This window comes from Hyaena hyaena, unplaced genomic scaffold (genome assembly GCF_003009895.1).
Source record: "Hyaena hyaena isolate Hyena2069 unplaced genomic scaffold, ASM300989v1 scaffold_194, whole genome shotgun sequence".
Lineage (NCBI taxonomy): Eukaryota > Metazoa > Chordata > Mammalia > Carnivora > Hyaenidae > Hyaena > Hyaena hyaena.
Window position 1 is genome coordinate 117,009 of NW_024080826.1, and position 11,796 is coordinate 128,804.

General features: G+C 46.3%; 1 protein-coding gene across 2 annotated transcripts in view; it reads right to left on the reverse strand.

Moving 5' to 3' along the window:
* LOC120237963 (serine/threonine-protein kinase MRCK alpha-like) overlaps positions 1–9,985 on the reverse strand; it is a 64,669-nt gene extending 54,684 nt beyond the window's left edge. For both annotated transcript variants that reach the window (XM_039241515.1, XM_039241516.1), the window contains exons 1-4: positions 9,805–9,985; positions 6,626–6,755; positions 5,227–5,291; positions 2,526–2,602 (exon numbers count right to left, since the gene is read on the reverse strand). In XM_039241515.1, coding sequence (XP_039097446.1) covers positions 2,526–2,602; positions 5,227–5,291; positions 6,626–6,755; positions 9,805–9,817 — 285 coding nt within the window. In that variant the 5' untranslated portion in view covers positions 9,818–9,985. The remainder of the gene's footprint in view (positions 1–2,525; positions 2,603–5,226; positions 5,292–6,625; positions 6,756–9,804) is intronic.
* Between the last annotated feature and the right edge of the window lie 1,811 nt (positions 9,986–11,796).

An 11,796-nucleotide genomic window follows, 5' to 3' on the forward strand; every position in this document is an offset into this window, starting at 1 on the left:
CCCTTGCACCGCACCCTGCAGCTACCCCAGGACACGGCACTGCTGTTGCTTCACTACGTGCCTTCATTTCCTCTCGCTGACTAACAAGTCACCGCAAACCCAGCACCTGGGACGTACCCGTCCAGCCCATCACAGCTCGGCGAGCCGGGAGTCTGGGTGTGGCATGGCCGGATTCTGTGTTGAGGGTCCCATGAGGCTGACATCTGAGGCTTGGGGTCCTCTTCGTGGCTCTTGTGATTGTGAGCAGAATTCGCAGCCTTGCAGCTGTAAAACTCCTGGAGGCTGCAGGGCCGCCTGGGCGGCTCAGTCGGTTAAGTGTCCGACTTTGGCTCAGGTCGTGATCTCATGAGTTCATGAGTTCAAGTCCCACATCGGACTCTGTGCTGACAGCTCAGAGCCTGGAGCCTGCTTTGGATTCTGTGTCTCCCTCTCTCTCTGCCCCTCCCCTGCTCACACTCCGTCTCTCTCTCTCAAAATTAATAAACATTAAAAAAAAAAACCTCACAAAGTCTGCATCTTCAAGGTCAATGGGAGAATGCCTCTCTGACACAAACATTTGTAAAGAGTTCACCAGATGAGGTCAGGTCCACCCAGGATAATCTCCCTTTTCTTTCAGTCAGAGTCAACTGATTAGTGACTTACCGATGGGGGTGATAGTCTAGCCCATTTTCTCTGGTCCTGCCCATTCTCAGGGGAGGGGACGTACAGCATGTTTACACCGGGCAGCAGGGGTCTTAAGGATCACTTGAAGTTTCGCCTTCAAGTCTGTCCTAGAAGGAACATCTCAAGGCTTTTGTCTGGCTCTTTCTACCTTCACTCCCCAGGCTTTGGAGACCATGCATGGGTCATACCAGTTTGTGAGTATGTTTATTCCCATGTATACTTGCTGCCTGTGGGGCTAACCACAGGTTAGATGCAGGGACCGCCGGGTCCACTGAGAGACAGTCCCAGGTCAAGATGTCATTTGCCAGCCAGGGTGCCATGGCGCCATGCTGACTGGTGGACCGTTGGGGGGTGGGTGGGGGGGACCATAGCGGTTTCCTGGAATCAGCAGCGATGACCCCTGGCATTGGGTGTGTCCAGCGCTACCTCCCGGCAGCAGGCGCCCCAAGCGGCAGTTTCCTTCCATGCTCCGTGGACCAGCCCTGTGTTCCAGCCTTCCGGGTTCAGGGACCCCAATCCCTTCCATTTGTCTCCCAACCCCCAGAAGCCTAACTGCTCCTTGCAGTTGCTGCCTCTGTGGTACCTCACTGTGTGCTTTTTGCCTTTTTAGTCCTCTGATGTCTGTTTCATTAGTTCTCTGTTTTCAAACATCTTTACGGTAAGGACGAACCCAAAGAACAGCGTGCTAAGTAACATATGCCAGTCACAGAAGGACACATACTGTGTGATTCTACTTATACGACGAATCAAAAACAGTCACACTGAGGGGCACCCGGGGGGCTCAGTTGGTCAAGCGTCTGACTCTTGGTTGTGGCTCAGGTCATGATCTCATGGTTGTGGCATCGAGCCCCGTGTCGGGCTGTACTCTGGGCATGGAGCCTGCTTGGGATTCTCTCTCTTTCTCTCCCTCTGCCCCTCCCCTGCTTGTGCATGCTCTCTTTCTCTCAAAATAAATAAACTTTTAAAACTAAGTAAAACAGTCAAAGTGACAGAAGCAGAGAATGGAATGTGGTTGTGGGGGATGGGAGAGGAGGAGACATGGGGAGATGTCAGGCCCGGGACATCAAGTTTCAGTTATGCCAGATGAGCTGGTGCACAGCATTGTGCCCGTAGTGAGCAAGATGGCATCGGGCACTTAAAAATTGTTAAAGTGTTTAGTGTCATGTTTAGTGTTCTTACCACAAATACAAAAAAGAGGCACAAAGAAGCTTCTGGAAGTAATGGCTATATCAGTTCCCTTGATTGTGGTTTCACAGGTGTACACATATATCCCAAGTCGTCAAACTGTATACATTTTGATAGGTACATATCGGTTGTACCTAAACAAAGCTGTTTAAAGATCAGTCAATAAACTAAGATGTGTCCGTTAAAAATAACTGAGACCGCTCCTGTTTTCCCGACTGGAGCCAGGCCCACGTCCGAAGTTTCCTGGGCACTAGCCCGGGTAGGCCTGGTCAGGAAGCCACCACGCTGCCGAAATGCGGCCGCGCACACTGCGCCCCTGGGGCGTGAAGCTCACAACCGCGACGCCGTGACGCCGACCGTCCCGCGTTGGGGGGTGACCCGTCGCGGACGGCGAGGGGCCCCACCCTGTGCAGCCCCGCCGAGAGGGGGCGCCCGTGACCCCGCCAGGCCGCGGTGTGCCCCGGGGTGGGCGGCGCAGTTGAGCGCGCAAAGTGCTGTGCTCGGTACTGCACTCCGAGCCCCGAGGCCGGTTTCGCTGCGCGAGCTTGCAGCCTTGTGCCCCCCACCCCTGCGCCGCCCCCACGTGCCTCTCACTCGGGGGTGTTGAGCCGGTTCTGGCGCAGGAGCATCAGTGACCCCGCGGGGCCGCAGCTCGCCGTCCGGAGCTGAGCGCTTACCTGGCCCGCAGCCCCCGCGGCGGCCGGAGGGCCACACAGCGCCCCGGAGCGTGGCCTCGGGTCCTCCCGCACTGCCCCTGGAAGACAGTGGAAACGGGTTTTACCCTAGAAAATCAAAACTAATATTCATGCCTTTCTCGGCCTTAATCTACTTATAACTACTGGCAGACTGTATTTTTCAGAGGGGATCTGATTTATCATGGGTACACGTTTAAATCAAAACATATTTACATTGATTCGTAGAAATTAAACACATGTTGTATCTAAGAATCCTGCATCTCCAAAGAAACAATAATTATTAGCAAATTTGTGGTGGTAAGATTATAATGAAAGGCCACAAATAAATTATATAATTTTTCACGAATTCAACTCCTGTGTGTCGGATCATCGCTTTCTTTTTCACACAAGTGTTACACCTAAATAAAACAACGCATTTTTGGAAGGCCCCAGGAGATTTCAGAAATGCGCCATGCAGAGGAGGCTGCTATTCGTGCCAGCGCGGTCCCTCTCCGGGAGCCAACCTCCATTGCTCCTCACGGCCCTGGTGTGCACTTCTCAACCTAAGTTATCTGCCTAAGAACATGGCCAGGTATAGAACAGATATTAGTCATACTTAAAACTTGTATCATTATATCAACATATTATTTATTTAGATGGAATACAGTACCCAACTATGAGACTTTTTCCCCAAAGAAACTTTTTTTCTTTTTTTAAGTAGACTCCATTCCCACTGTGTGGCTTGAACTCACCACCCTGAGATCCAGAGTCACAGGGTCTACCAACTCAGCCAGCCAGCTGCCCCTCCTCAAAGTATGGAATTTTAAGGAAATTCCATACTTACCATCCACGAGTTGTACTAATTTTAAATATAATATATTCAAAATGAAGTCATAAAGTAGGATTATAGTTCCATTTAAACATCAGAGATGAGAAAGCACAGATTTAGACTCCCTCTAACAAGCATACCTTTTAGCAATTGACATTGCCAGAAATGTACTTTTCAGCTATAAATCCTTAACGTGATTGCTTGATAGTCAAACAAGGAGGTGTGTTCAGAAATGTCACAGAACACTGCACTGGATTTCATTACTCTGCAGCATTCAGAGGCAAAATAATGGTAAAAATAAAAATCTAGGTTAAAATGTTAACTTCATAAAGCACGATGGTAATATATGGCCTTTCCTTTTTAGACTCCTAAAAAATGTCGAACCCATCAAGACTCCCACCAGTGAATCTTTTGGCGCTTCAAAGCTCCCCACCCAGTGGTGCTGTGTAGCGGGCAAGACTGAGGCCTTGACTTCGCCAGAGCACCTGCCCCTGGGTCACCACCACCTGTGTGCTCCACGTCTCTCACCCTACACTCAGTGCCTCCTTATACCTCTCTTGAATTAGAACCTATCCTGCTTCTCATCTTCACAAGGGCACTCGAGTTCTCTGTAACTGCTTCATCTACCTTCTGTAAAAAAAAAAAAGCCAACCCACAAATATTTGTTGAACAGCCACTGCTTTCTAGAGTTTGCCTATGTTGAGTTCCTTATTAGCCTGCTCTCTGCCTTCCAGAATATTCATCAGCTGCTGCAAACCCATCTTGATCCAATCCAGTGTGAGCCACGGAACTGTGCAACAAACGGAATGGGGAGTTTGGACACATAGAAGGTCCCCTAAGTGATTTGTATAAGAAATGGCCTCTGTTAAGAACACAGACTATCCCTTCATTAAAGGTAACATTCAGTGCTTATTTTTATTGAATTCTCATATCATCAATACTTTCATAGTGAAAGAAAATTTAAGGAATTCATATATTAGAGAGTATGACAGATTCTTAGCTTCCTGGTTCATGGGGAAATGTCCAGGAAATCTTAACGGAAGAAAAGGTTAATAAATCCTTGAAAATGGCTTACAGGGGCGCCTGGGTGGCTTAGTCGGTTAAGCGTCCGACTTTTGCTTAGGTCATGATCTCGCGGTTCGTGGGTTCGGGCCCCGCGTCGGGCTCTGTGCTGACTGCCAGCTCAGAGCCTGGAGCCTGTTTCAGAGTCTGTCACTCCCTCTCTCTCTGACCCTCCCCTGCTCACGCTGTCTCTCTATCTCCTAGAAATAAATAAAAAATATTTAAAAAAAAAAATGGCTTACAGCAGGATCCCCCAAGAGCCAAAGGTGGAGGACGATCCCTGGCATCCCGATGCAGGTGTGAGTGGGCCTCCCTGGTGTCCCCCCAGCCTCACGTGGTCCCCCCACATTACTTCACACAGATAGGGACAGGCAGACACGCATTGCCTCAACCCTAACCAGCCTGAGCCCTAGCGACTTCCGGATGGCCCGGGCGGCCCTGCCCCGTGTTGCCACCCCCGGTAGCGTTCCAACACCAGGAAGTGATGGGTTTACCAAATTTAAAAGTTTTACCCATTACCAAAATATTTCTATGAACCATTTCATGCTACTGAAAAAAGGTGGTTCCACTTCAAGGTTTTACTGTGCAAGCCAGGTCTCTACAATGTGTAAAGTAAGACCGAACAAAATAGCTCTTGCAACATTTTATCAAGAGTAGACATACACACACTAACCTTGGGTTTCAGGCTGCCGTTCCCTCAACTGAGCGGTGGGCTGGCTCTCCCGTGGCCCCGTGGCCCCATGGGAGGGGGGTGCAGTAGGTCCTGCCCTAGGCAACGGTTACCCCCACACCCTTTAGATCTGAGCTCCTCACCCTTAGTCAGGTGTTCAATTTCTAACCACACGTCGGATCGGTACTTCTCTTGGGCTTTCATTTTACTAAAAGAGGCAGAAAGAAGGGAAGATGTCATTAAGCACTAAATGCTGGAGCCTGACCTGTGTTTGCATCCTATATAACCGGAATGTGGGCTAATTCAGTTAGAATCCTTAGTCAGGCCAAATTTTGTGTTTAGAGCATTCCAAATAGAAGAGATTTGACAATTGCATCAGGGTTTCATAGGGAACCAAAATCACAGCAAATAAATGAATATATATGAATATATATATATATGAATATACATATAGATAGATTTTCCATTTGATTCACATGGTTGCTTTTGAGCAAATGTGTGAACTGAGTGTCCTGAGCATAAGATGAAATACATGTCTACTCTGAAAGGCTACGCAGATGTTACTGAGACCTCTGTACATGCATCATTCTTATACTGAGAAATGTCTTTTCCTTTTCATCTTTAAAGGACACTGGCCTTGTAACTGAATCATTTGGCACATGGACAGCTTTTGGCTTTCAGTAACTCAACTTCTTGCATTGAAGTTGATCCAAATGTTAGTGGCTACAGTCGGGTGCATAAGGCTTCTGGGCACGAAAGATGGCCCTCAGAGCCAGTATTTATTCTCATCCCACTGAACGATTCTTTGGATTTATGTAGGAAACAAACATCATATTTATATTTGTACACTGGCTTGGATTTTTCCTGTTTCCTCTGCACAGTTACACCATCTCACCTACCTGGTGTGTCATCAGCTACAGTTATTGTCTATTTGTATGATTATTGTGTTATTCACTTTGCTGGAGTTTCATCTGCCCTATTTTTGTGATAAGAATGGCACTACCCAGCAAACAGAACGGGGAGAGGCATCTTTTAAAAACAACCAGATACATATTACAATATACAAAATAAACTATAAAGTATAATTAAAAATATGTGGACACCAACATCACTGGGCCTTTCACAAGTTAATGAACTCTGGGAAATAAGCAACAATTTGTAGTTGCCCTCATTCTGCTTTCATTACAAATTCTTTTTCTACCTATACAAGGTGTTGTTATAAGAGGATTTGGGTGCTTATGAATCAGGGAAATCTTACAAATAAGGGAAAAAAACAACAGAAACCTCATTCACAAATGTAACAGTTTTCAGGAGTGATGGTAGCATTTTGTGGAGATTCTGGAATCAATTAAAGCCTGTTGAAAGTGCATTTGCTAGAAGTACCTAACTGCTTTCAAAGTCCCATTTCATAGAAGAAATCTCTCTCTCTATATTTTTGAAAACTAAACTTTATGTCATAGGGAGAGACCGAGCATGTGACTTCACTGTAAGGACTTTGCAAACCAGGCCACAGATTGTTCCAGGGACGGCAGTCAGGCTTACCAGTCTCGGGTGCCTGGAGCAGCCTCGGGGGACACCCATCTGGAAGCTCGCTGTCTGCCCAGAGCCGACTCCAACGTGAGCGTGGCTGACACGTCCAGTGTATCAAATCGCTGCATCGCCCCGGCGTTTTCTACAAAGTCAGGTAAGTAGGTGTTCATTTCCATCTCCTGTTTACAGTGTTTTAAGTCACATCCAGAATAAATCGAGAAGGTGCTCAGAACTATTGCTTTTCTTGAATAGTAAACAGGAAAATTGCTTATTATTAAATTGTATTTAATTTATAAATGTATAACTTTATAAATTACATTATTTAATATTATTATTAAACTACGCTACTTGGGGGGCATAATGTGGGCATAGTATTAAAGATTCATAGGCGCACCTGGGTGGCTTGGTCAGTTAAGTGCCTGATTCTTGGTTTTGGCTCAGGTCATGATCTTGTGGTTCGTGAGTTCGAGCCCCATGTACGGCTCTGCACGGAGCCTGCTTGGGATTCTCTCTGCCTCTCATTCTGCCCCTCCCCCACTCACTCATGCCCGCTCTCTCTCTCTCAAAACAAATAAATAAATTTTGAAAAGATTCATATGATAACTCTTACTTTTATACTTAGCACCACAGTACCTGCCCCCTGCCTGCCCCTCCCTCACCCCAGCTGAAAGCAGGGCAGATTTCACATGAAACTTCATCATCTTGGTTTCCAGCCTTGCTCTGTTCCACCCTGTGAGCTTTGCTGCGCTGTGAGTAACACCCACCCTCGCTCCTGTAACCGACTTGGAATTTCTTAGACTCCACTTCTTTGGTTGTTTCTAAGGGCAAGCCCTGGGCATCCTTTTCATCTCTGATGCTAGAAAGTAGAAAATAAAAGATATGAAACGCTAACGTGGAAAAAAGAAAATCAGCCTCAGTAAGTGTAGGAGAAAAGACACACGACAGGAAATCCTGACGTAAGACCATTGAAGGAGTCGTAACGGACCTTTGTATTACCAGTGAAAACCCCTAGAGGAGCTCCCAGTGCAGATGTAGAGCCTGGGTTTGACAGAGCTCCTAGGAGGTGAGGTGGCCACGTCAACTGAAGACATACCAGCCGGGAGCAGCCTACTTCCTGGGCTCAGATGCTGTGGTTGGAGAACCCATTTATTCTTTCAACGCAAAGACAGTTTTACTGACTGAGTAAGAAAGGTCACTCTTCCAAACTTTTCATTCTTCGAGATTAGCCTAAATATTAGTGTAGGTGTTGAAATTCTACAGTACGCCCATCTGTAAAACAATTTACCTCTAAGCAATAGATACAGTTCACACAACTTAGTACCGTCACAGCATTAAGCCCCTGTTTCCAGATGACGGCCCCGTCACTGCATGGTCTCATCACTCCATGGCAAGTTCTGCGGCGGGCACATGACAATTCAGGTGTGAAAGAAAATAAAGACACACGCCAAAGTGTGTGTGGACACGGAAAAGAGATAGAAAGTTCACTCCACACAGACTTTTCTGAAATTCCTCCAGGATGCTCTTTCGTGCAAAGCAAAAACTGAATTCAAGAAATAAGGTAACGGGCGCCTGAGCGGCCCAGTCGGTTAAGCGTCGTCTCACGGTTCAGGTCATGATCTCATGGTTCGTGGGTTCAAGCCCCACATCAGGCTCTGTGCTAATAGTGCAGAGCCTGCTTGGCCCTCCCTCCCGCTCTCTGCCTCTCCTCCACTTGTACGCATGTGTGTATGTGCACACCCTTTCTCAAGATGAATAAACTTTAAAAAACAAAGAAGAAAGAAAGAACAAAGGACCCAAGAATGATGGCAGCCTAACCAGTAACTTAGACTTGAGTCTAAAATACTGTCAATGAATCATTTTCTGGATCTGACACCCCAGAACACCCCAGCACCAGGGCTGGGGTGGAACTGTCAGAGCTCTCGAGCAAACACAGGTAGAATGCAGCCTGCTCTCGACATCTGCAGTGGCCACGTGATTTCTGTGAAGGTAGCGGTTTTCACAGATCAGTGCCTTTTCTATATCACAATCAGTGCCCACCAAGAACTAAGCAAACTTCCTGAGCCGCCTGGAGAAGACGTGCCCCATAGAAGCCGGATACACAACTTTGAACATTTTAGTCACTAATGAGAGCATGAGCATCTCTCATTCTTTGCATCAGAGGACGTCACAGGTTCTCATACAGTGGACCTTGATGCTCTTCTCCTTCAGATCTTATTTCTAGAGACTTTGTTGGGCTTGACTGTGATACAAATCACACGCAATTGTACTGGGACTTGTTGAAATAAGGCTGCATCCCAAATATACTTACATGTGATACACGGTATGAAGGGCTTTTAAGAGAGGAAATACTTCCTGGTGTAGGCTTTCCCATGTGTTAATGATCAGAGAATCAAACTGGGCACAACACATGACCGAATTCGTATGGGAATCAAAAGGAAATAAGTGCCCGTGAACAAATCACAATCATAAGAGGTTAGACAATTCAGACACAAACCAAGATCTGTGCAGGGAAGAAACGTAACAGTGAAAACAGTACAGGCGTTAGGTCATGTGGTCCTGAGCACCAACTGGGTCTGGTTCCAAGGAGTTAGTGCCTAGACATGTTCTGAAACATCTCAGACCTGAACGCTGAAATGGATATTAATGCATCTATGATGCACCATTTAGTATCCTACATATATGTGTGTGTGTCTGTATATATACAATAATCATGTTGTCTATGTGCGTGTGCACAGCAGGATATAGGTATAGATCCAGATAGTTATGCTTTCCGATGCCTGCACATTGTGGACACACAGCTTTTTACTCTGTATTGTTACATACAGACCAAAAAAGTGTTAGCTTGCAGAAATTGTAATAATTTTAAGCCTCAGTCAAAACCTTAGACTTGATGAATCAGGCAAGTGAACTGAAGAATGTTTAGGAATTATAAACTTAGCTGATTTCCAAATTCATTAATTTCATGGTGTATTTTAAACATAGGATTACCTGTATTTCCAAGCACGATCTCCTGTTACAATTCGTAAAAGAAGCAAATAGAAATTTATCTTAAAAAGAGAAATACACATTTGAATACAGAAGCCCTGATATTGAGTGGAGTGCAGGCACTATTTATTAGGTATATAAGGAAAGGTGCCTGGGTTGTTGCTGGTGACTTTACAGGAAGAGAGGTGCAGACGTAGACTGCGTACCTTCCTGCGGCATCGTGTGGGGCCTCTAGTCCTTCATCCTGCAGAATGCAGGCGCTCTCTCTTCGCTCACTGTGATGCCAGTGCCCCCAGGATTTCCCTCCTGAAGACCCTGCTGGAGCAGGGAATCGGGAAAGCCTCGTTCCTAGCCCTCCCGACGGCCCAAAGAAGCCACCGCCCACAGGCCAACTGCTGCCGCCTGGGGTTGGAAGGGCCCTGCCCCCGAGTTCCAAGGCAGCTCCTGCCTGGTGGCAGTTACACAGGAAGATTCAACTGTGCAGACGTGATGGGTGCCCGCATACGATGGTGTCGGCCGAGAGGAAGGAGGACACCCTTCCCTGGGTGACAGCGTGGGAGAAACCAGGGACGGCACTGTGCTGATGCCATTGTGGCACTGGCCTGCTCAACACAGCCTTTGCATCGCGGACCTTCAGACACATACGCATATGAACCCATACATCCCGGTACATGTCCACGTGTGTGTGTGTGTGTGTGTGTGTGTGTGTACAGGGGAATAGGGATCGTAAGATTTTTAATAAGTTTTTTATTTTATCCAGCTATTTTCTTTTGGTACCCTTTAATTTTGACATAGTTTAAAACTTGCAGAAAAGTGTAAGAATAGACCAAAAGGTCCTATAAATTCTTTATCAAATTTACCATTTTAAACATTTTGCCCCATTTCCCTCATCTCTCTCTCCATAAATGTAATATGCACCTGTTTTTTTCTGACCCATTTGAAACACAGTACAAGGATAATAACCCAGAAATTCAACACGGACACATCGTTCACTAAGTCACTGACAAAAGGCGGAGGGGGGTGGGGGAACCTTTTGCTTCCAGAGGAGTAACAGTAGGATTTTTCACAAAATTTACAGAATTGAGAAAATAATGGGACAAAATCTTTGAAGTGCTCAGTGAAAATAACTACCCCTTGATCATTCCACACCCAGTGAAGGATACACGTGGGGAATGCAGGTGGTGGTCCTGGGGCCTGTGTAGGGCCGGGCGGTTACAGCTGACCCTGCCGGGTGGTGATTGGAAAGCCGTCGGGAGAACAGACCCTAACAGATCTCGTCACAAGGAAGAAACAGTCGATGAGCGTTAACTAAATATGCCGTGGGCGCCATTTCACAAGATACGTGAGTCACGTCATCGTGCTCGCTCCACACCACAGCGCTGTGTCCGTTCTAACTCAGTAAAACTGGGGGGGAAACTGAAGGTGGTGAAAATGTTTCACACAGACAAAAAAGTTAAAGAATATTTTTCCACCGATCCACCCTAAAAGAAATGCTAGGGGCAGCTGGGTGGATCTGGTTGAGCATCCGACTTAGGCTCAGGTCATGATCTCGTGTTCGTGAGTTCAAGTCCCACATCAGGCTCGCTGCTGTCAGACTATCAGTGCAGAGCCCACTTCAGATCCTCCGTCCCCCTCTCTGTACCCTCCCCCACGGACAGCACAGTGCCGTCCCTGGTTTCTCCCATGCTGTCACCCAGGGAAGGGTGTCCTCCCCCTCTCCCAAAACTAAATAAATAAATAAAAAATAAAAATGAAAAAATAAAAGAAATGCTAAAGGGAATTTGTGAGTCATAAGGGGAAAGAATCACAGATGGGAATGTGGTAATTAACGCAGGAGAGAAGAAGAAAAAGCAGAAAGGACAATATGTGGATAGATCTACTATTTTATGTAACATTGACTATTTAAACAGCAACACCAATATGGGCTTTAAAATACGCGTGGAAATAAAAGAAATGACAACGTCAGGAGCAGCAGAGAGGGGTTAAATGGAGCTGATGTTTCCATGTGCTCACACTGTCAATAATTCTAAAATTCATACACATTATAAACCTAAATGTGAAATGTAAAACAATGAAACATTTAAAAGAAACTTATGAAATTATTATGACTAATTTGAGGTAGGCAAAGTGTCCCCAAATAAGATGCAGAAAATGCCAACAGTAAAGACAAACATGGGGTTAAGTTGGACAGTATTAAA